This window comes from Protobothrops mucrosquamatus, unplaced genomic scaffold, assembly GCF_001527695.2.
Source record: "Protobothrops mucrosquamatus isolate PMUCROS unplaced genomic scaffold, P.Mucros_1.0 scaffold1414, whole genome shotgun sequence".
NCBI lineage: Eukaryota > Metazoa > Chordata > Lepidosauria > Squamata > Viperidae > Protobothrops > Protobothrops mucrosquamatus.
In genome coordinates, this window is record NW_015387599.1 from 148,592 (window position 1) to 155,865 (window position 7,274).

At 35.9% G+C, this 7,274-nt stretch overlaps 1 protein-coding gene across 1 annotated transcript in view; it reads left to right on the forward strand.

Moving 5' to 3' along the window:
- The window catches only part of VIRMA (vir like m6A methyltransferase associated), a 33,135-nt gene that overhangs the window by 14,410 nt on the left and 11,451 nt on the right, over positions 1-7,274 (forward strand). The window contains exons 10-16 of the mRNA XM_015821859.1: positions 411-565; positions 2,986-3,068; positions 3,923-4,016; positions 4,831-5,375; positions 5,768-6,003; positions 6,752-7,004; positions 7,093-7,118. Of these exons, the coding sequence (XP_015677345.1) occupies positions 411-565; positions 2,986-3,068; positions 3,923-4,016; positions 4,831-5,375; positions 5,768-6,003; positions 6,752-7,004; positions 7,093-7,118 (1,392 nt within the window). The remainder of the gene's footprint in view (positions 1-410; positions 566-2,985; positions 3,069-3,922; positions 4,017-4,830; positions 5,376-5,767; positions 6,004-6,751; positions 7,005-7,092; positions 7,119-7,274) is intronic.

A 7,274-nucleotide genomic window follows, 5' to 3' on the forward strand; every position in this document is an offset into this window, starting at 1 on the left:
GCTGCATGATTTAAAACTGCTACCTGTAATTTTCTGCTGGGAGATGGGAGAGACTAAAATGTCAAGGCCTGGAGACTAAAACATACGAAGAACAGTTGCAGGAAATGGGTATGGCCAGTCAAGAGAAAAGGATTAGGGTTGACATGATAGCAATATTCCAGTATTTGAGGGGCTGCCACAAAGAGGAGGGGATCAATTTATTTTCCAAAGCCCCAGAAGGCGAGACAAGAAACAATGGGTGGAAACTAATCAAGCAGATATGTGCGTCTTATGGTCAGGTGTGTCTTATAGAGCGAAAAATACGGTAATCTCTGGGTTTTATGCTTAGTATGAAGACTAAAATATGAAATGAAGTAATATGAAGTAAATGAGTAAGTTCTAGGTGTTTTTTTTTTAAACTTACATTTCAGTGATTCCAAATCAAAAAAGTCAGTTGCGTACAATTATGCCTGCATCCTTGTTCTACTGGTGGTACAGTCTTCAAGCGATGTCCAGATGCTTGAGGTGTTCTCAGCACCCCTGTTGAAGCTTTGCAAAGCTGATGAAAATAATACCAAATTACAAGGTACGGTGTTTGTTATTGTTGGACAATGTTGGGCAATGTTTTAAATGATGTAGGAGAAATATTTCTGATATTCTGTTTCACTATTGCTATTGTATATATTAAGATTGCTAGGTTCTTTAGCAGTCTTCTTATAAAGAATGTAATATACTATTCACGGACAGATATCATAAAATAATTTAAAAGAAATATTGAGACTCATATTCTATAATGATGAATCGCTTAGATTCTTTAAATCAACTCTTGTTTCCACATCACTTACTGCTGTACAGCTTTAAAATGAAGTAGGCTGGTCCTACATTCTACATTCCCAAACAATATTGGGATTTCTGTTCCCTGAATAGTTATCACCTGCTGTTTCCCAACGTTATAAATTTGATTTGTTTTAATATCAAAAGTGCTGTCAAAAGTAGTGTATAGTCTGCTACTGAGTGGAAAAGACAATCCTGATGGTTACATCTGATTTCTTTCATACATTAAGTGTACTTTCAGGCATTTTGTTTCCTTTAAAGTATAATACTTAAAAGTTTCTTAATTTTATTTGTATTAATTACTGTAACTTGTAATACTGTCCAGTTTCCGTAGCTGCTTAAGGTATTTCATTAATCATCTAGGTTGGTGGTTTATGTGCCTTATACTTCATTGGTGGAAAGATGCTTTTGAATACAATATGAATAAGAAGTCTCAAGAGTTGTACAGAATAGTTTTTCCTTCTGCTGTGAAATTCATCTAGATAAAAAAACCCAATATTTCTGATTTATTATTTTCTAAAACTTTACATATCAAGTTTAGGGAAGACATCTGTTAGGAATAAACTGGGAGTGTGTGCCAACAATCCTGTCTGTCAGGAAAAAGGTCCAATCTTTTGAATGCAAACTGGCTGAACTGGAGATGTTTAGATGTATATAGTTTGGTTCTTCTGGTATGTACTACCTCAGAACAACATTGATTTGTTGTCAGGGAGAATGAGAGTCTTGGGGAGGAGGATATGATTTCAATGATAAATTTGTAATTCAGTTCTTGGGTGAGGGAACCAATATGCTCTACTCCTAAAAATACTCTTTCAGGGGACAGAGGGCTTTTGTTGTGGATTATTCAATTTTTAGTTTGTGATGCTATTTTCCTGGTGGGAAGGTAATGGATGTTATCTGTAATCTAGATAAGATATAAATAGTGCTTGTAATCCACGTTGGCATCTATAACAGTGGTGGCGAACCTATGGCACGGGTGCCAAAGGCAGCACTCAGAGCCCTCTCTGTGGGCACGTGCGCCATCGCCCCAGCCCTAGACCTTCAGCTGGGTTTTATAAAACCTTTTCGCTTTAGGCCTCCGCCGCTGTGTGCAAAAAAAAAAAAAAAAGGTTCAATCAATCAGTCAATTTCAACTTCTCGCGGGGGAAAAAAAAGATCTTGCAAAGTTGGAATTGATTGATTGAACTTTTTAGTCCCACCCAGTCTGCCATTACCACCGCACCCATGCCCACCCAATGGGCCACACCCACCCGGCAGCCGACGATGCATAAGTGGGTTTTGGGTTGCAGTTTGGGCACTCGGTCTCTAAAAGGTTCGCCATCACTGATCCATAATATCGAGCAATATAACCAACCAATCTTGGAAGTCACATTTGGGCTGCTAAGTAGTAAAGTTCACAGCTACCAAGGCTGCATGCTTAGAAATGGCATTTGATTTGTATGCAAGCAGAGCTCAAGGCCTCAGTGCATGGTCCTTGGGAGAAAGCAAGAAAAGTGTGTCTTTGCCAGCCTTTTGATATGGACAGATCAGGAAGCAAATACCACAACAGATGCTATCTCACTGATCATATAGTAAGATGGCTTTCTTCTGGCTGTCAGATTAACCAGTCTTTACTTATGATAAATAAGCCAAATATTTCCTTAATAATGTTCTTGATATGTTCCTTTGTACTGTATATGAACTTTAAGAAGGCCTTAAAGACCTTGCCCAGGCCTTTGGGAGAACAACTGACATCCCTTCCTACATTTTTGTTCCCCTCTGGGCTTGGAGGGTTTGCAACTGTTATTTTTTTGTCTGGTGCTGTTTTTTGTGCTTTTTATATTCTTTTTTTCCAAATATTTTTCATAATTGTAAACTATCTAGAGTTTGGAATTGGGCAGCATATACTTTTACTATATTATTTATTATTTTACTACATTATTTATTATTATCTTAAATACAGAATTGTAAGAAAAAAATAATGGGAAATATTCAAACTGGATTATAAAATTGTATAAAAATTTCTTAGACTTTAAGGTTAAAAATGAGTACCATGTTCCTAGTGTGCGTATGTGACAAAGTATGTCTCCATTATTAAGATTCAGTGTTTTACAATCAAAACCGCTCTAATTGTTTTCACATTTTTTTGAACGCATCATATAACATTCATCAAATGATCTTGTTTGTTTTTAGAACTTAGTAAATGGTTGGAGCCATTGAAAACAGTCCGATTTGAAATTAATTGCATCCCAAATCTCATTGAATATATTAAACAGGTCAGTAAAATAAATAATTAAAAGCATATTGGGAAATGCATTTTTGCTGTACTATATAACAAATGTTTAGTTTTTACATGGTTTCCTTTACATTGCCATCCTTGGACAGTGAGATGAATGGCATTTACATTTAATAAATAAAAAGTAAAAATAAATATGACATTAGAATAGCAAACTACTCATCTTTTTGAACAAATGTATTTTGAAGTTAATTTTAGTTCAGATTATGTTGAAAGTAGACATGCTGATCAATTAAAATGTTTTGGGAAGGGAAAAAATTGGATTGGCAATCCTATGATAGCTGTTCACTTTGAGTTGCTTAAAACTCTAGATTAGTCCCTCATTTCAGTCCTGAGCTACAAATATTCTCCTTTATTGGGATCTAGACTGGTCCTCCTACCTTAGCCCCCTTTATTCTATTTACAGTTTTACTTAAATATTCGTGGAACAAATATATGCTAACATTTAGTTTGGTATCCAAATATTTTAAATATTGGAATAGTGACCTAACAGAACATATACAAATTGTTCTCTTTTAAAAACAAAGCTTATTGTGCAATAAGGAAGGACCAAATCTTGAACCAAATCCATTGCTAGACTGCTGAATAGTTGCTGGTGAGTTACATAAGTCAGGCTTTCCATATCCCTGTGCTTTCTGTATAAGTGAACTTCAAGTCCTAAAATCTACACTATTAGTCAAAATGGGAACTGGCTTTTGCGTAACTCTCTTGGTTGTGTACAAAAATCAAATTGATCTCTCCATTGTTTGTGCAGAAGCAATGTTGTCTGTTAAATCAGATATATCCTTTTTGAATATTTATTTTTAAATCATTATCTACTTCTTTACTTCAAAGAACATTGATAGCTTGATGACTCAGGAAGGAGTTGGTCTCCCTACAGCACTTCGTGTCTTGTGTCATATTGCATGTCCTCCACCTCCTGTTGAAGGTAACAATATTTAACTTCTTAGTTCTCATTCAGTAGAATGCAGGGCTTTTTTTCTCGTAGAACGCCCAGAACGGAGTTCTGGCACCTTTTTTGGATGGAACTTTGTAGGGTAGGCAAGGCGGGTTGTATGACATGTGTGAGTTCCGGCACTTTTTTTTTTTTTTTAGAAAAAAAGCACTGGTAGAATGTATTCATATTAAATCACACTCACAAACATTGTAAAATGTATTGTTCTTTGGATATGTATATTGATTATATACACACACTGGAGTAATTCTCAGTTCATTTTTGCTGTGTGAAAGAAGTATGTAAAAATATTTACCTTTGGTCACCAACAGAATCATTGCATCCAATTTATATTACAGGTAATCCACGACTTAACGACCACAATTGAGCCCAAAATGTATATTGCTAAGTGAAACATTTGCTAAGTGAGTTTTGCCCCTTTCTTGCCACTGTTGTTAAGTGAATCATTGCAATTGTTAAGTTAGTAACACAGTTGTTAAGTGAATCTGGCTTTCCCATTGACTTTGCTTGTCAGAAGGTTGCAGAAGCTGATCACATGACCTTGGGACACTGCAACCATCATAAATATGAGTCAGTTGCCAAGCATCTGAATTTTGATCATGTGACCATGGGGATGCTGCAATGGTCATAAGTGTGAAAAACTGTCATAAGTCACTTTTTTCATTGCCGTTGTAACTTTGAATGGTGACTAAATGAACTGTTGCTAGTCAAGGACTACCTGTACTTAATAATAAAATAGAGAATAAAATATAAAGACTATATATTATTTCTCCTATCATTCATATAGGTCAGCAGAAGGACCTTAAATGGAACCTTGCAGTTATTCAGCTCTTCTCTTCTGAAGGAATGGACACTTTTATCAGAATTCTGCAAAAACTAAACAGCATTCTTATTCAGCCCTGGAGGCTCCATGTCAACATGGGAACAACTCTTCACAGAGTCACTACAATCTCTATGGCCCGATGTACTCTCACACTTTTGAAGACCATGTTGACTGAATTGCTACGGGGAGGATCCTTTGAATTTAAAGATATGCGTGTTCCTTCAACACTTATTTCTTTACACATGCTTTTATGTTCTATAACACTTTCTGGGCGTTTGGACAGTGATGAACAGAAAATCCAGAATGATATTGTTGACATCTTGTTGACTTTCACCCAGGGGGTTAATGAGAAGTTAACTATCTCCGAAGAAACTCTAGCCAATAATACTTGGTCACTAATGCTAAGAGAGGTTCTTTCTTCTGTTCTAAGAATTCCAGAAGGATTTTTCTCTGGCCTTATATTACTTTCAGAACTACTGCCTCTTCCACTGCCTATGCAGACCACTCAGGTAAATAAAAACTACCAACTGATTTTAAAAATAAGCTGATCTGACAGTTGAGGAGCTATGAAACATATTTATGAATTTTATTTTTATTAATATAATTATATTGTATACATGCGGAAGTTGGCTTTATTACTGTCTAGAATCATTAAACAAAATATAGTCTGGAGAACCAAGGAAAATATAGGGCCAGGTACCACAGGGATATTTGTATGCAGCACCTGGCTGTGCAAACTTGTTTCCATTTATGTGCCTCTCTAGGGCTGTTTTGAGGGAATAATTTTGAATATGAATTCCAGTTGACATACTCTCCTTGGCAATACATTTTCTATGAAATTCCAGAGTAGAGAATAGCAATGATTATTGTGCATTTCTAAGGATTATCTTGTTTTCCATAGGTTATTGAACCACATGACTTATCAGTAGCTCTCAATACTAGAAAACTTTGGAGCATGCATCTTCATGTCCAGGCAAAATTACTGCAAGAAATAGTACGATCCTTTTCTGGCTCCACTTGCCAGCCCATTCAGCATATGCTAAGGCGCATTTGTGTACAGTTGTGTGACTTGGCCTCACCAACGGCTCTCCTTATTATGAGAACTGTCTTAGATCTACTTGTAGAAGATCTTCAAAGGTACATTTCAATGTCTTATTTAATATTGCCTAAACAAGACAATTATTGTCTAATAATTTGTTTAATGATTTGTCAAAAATAGAGAAGTTGATCTCATTGGTTACAATTTTGCCTTCTCACACTTGAATGTAGACGTAAGAGGTCATGTGCATTCTCCTTTCCTATCTTATTCAACACTTAATCAGTTGCTTTTGACCCTATGCCTTCTGTTCCTTCAGTTATGTGATTGTCCGTCTAGCTACAGAATGTGTTCTGTAGCACCAGTGTGTATTGTGGGGTTGGGGGCAAGAACCAGGTTTGATCTTTGAATAGTGTGTCAAGTGTTAGGGAACTACACATCAAAACATATTTCATTTCTTTATAGTTCTAGAACAGTTAGAAGTTAGAAGATTAGTACAGAGAAGTGGGTGAAGCCGGAAAAAGTCCTCCAGAATTTGCTTCCATCTCCTGAATATCTGTTTTCATTCAAGCCACTTAAATACCACTAACATTATTATTACCCATGTAACTATGGTAGTAATCCCTCACACTGGTAACTTTTCAGATAGGTGGTAGTTTACATTTGTGCAGAAATGAACATTGTTTACATATATCTATATATATGTATATATGTATTATATATATCTATATATCTATATTGAGAGAGAGAGTGAAAGGGGTGAATGGAAATATTCAAACATGTTTGTTTCGATTTACATTTCTATCTAGTGTGCTATCATCCTAATAAAGAAATTTCTCATCATTTCAGCAACCCAGAAGATAAGGAGAAACAATACACTGGTCAGACCACTCGCTTGCTTGCTTTATTTGATGCTCTGGCTTCACACAAAGCTTGTAAATTGGCCATTTTGCACCTGATTAATGGAACTGCTAAAGGGGATGAAAAATACACCGAAGTTTTCCTAGAACTTTTGACTTTGATGCAAACTGCAGGGGAAAACATCATTCATCAGCAATGTTCAGAATACTTAGCTTCTATTTTACAGTCCTTCTGTGACCAGGTATTTAAAATGGAAAATCTAAATAAGAATTTAATTTAATTTTCTTCATTCTTTACGTGTTCCCATGGTTACATCTTCACACACTTAGATACATGAATGTACTGTAATGCATTCGTAGGCTGGGAAATAGTGGACTGTAGGTAGTCCTTGCTTAACCATTGTTCTGTTGAGCGACCGCAGAAGTTATAAGGGCTGAAAAAATATAACTTTATGACTGGTCCTCATATTTATGACCATTGCAGCATCCTGTGGTCATGTGATCACAATTTG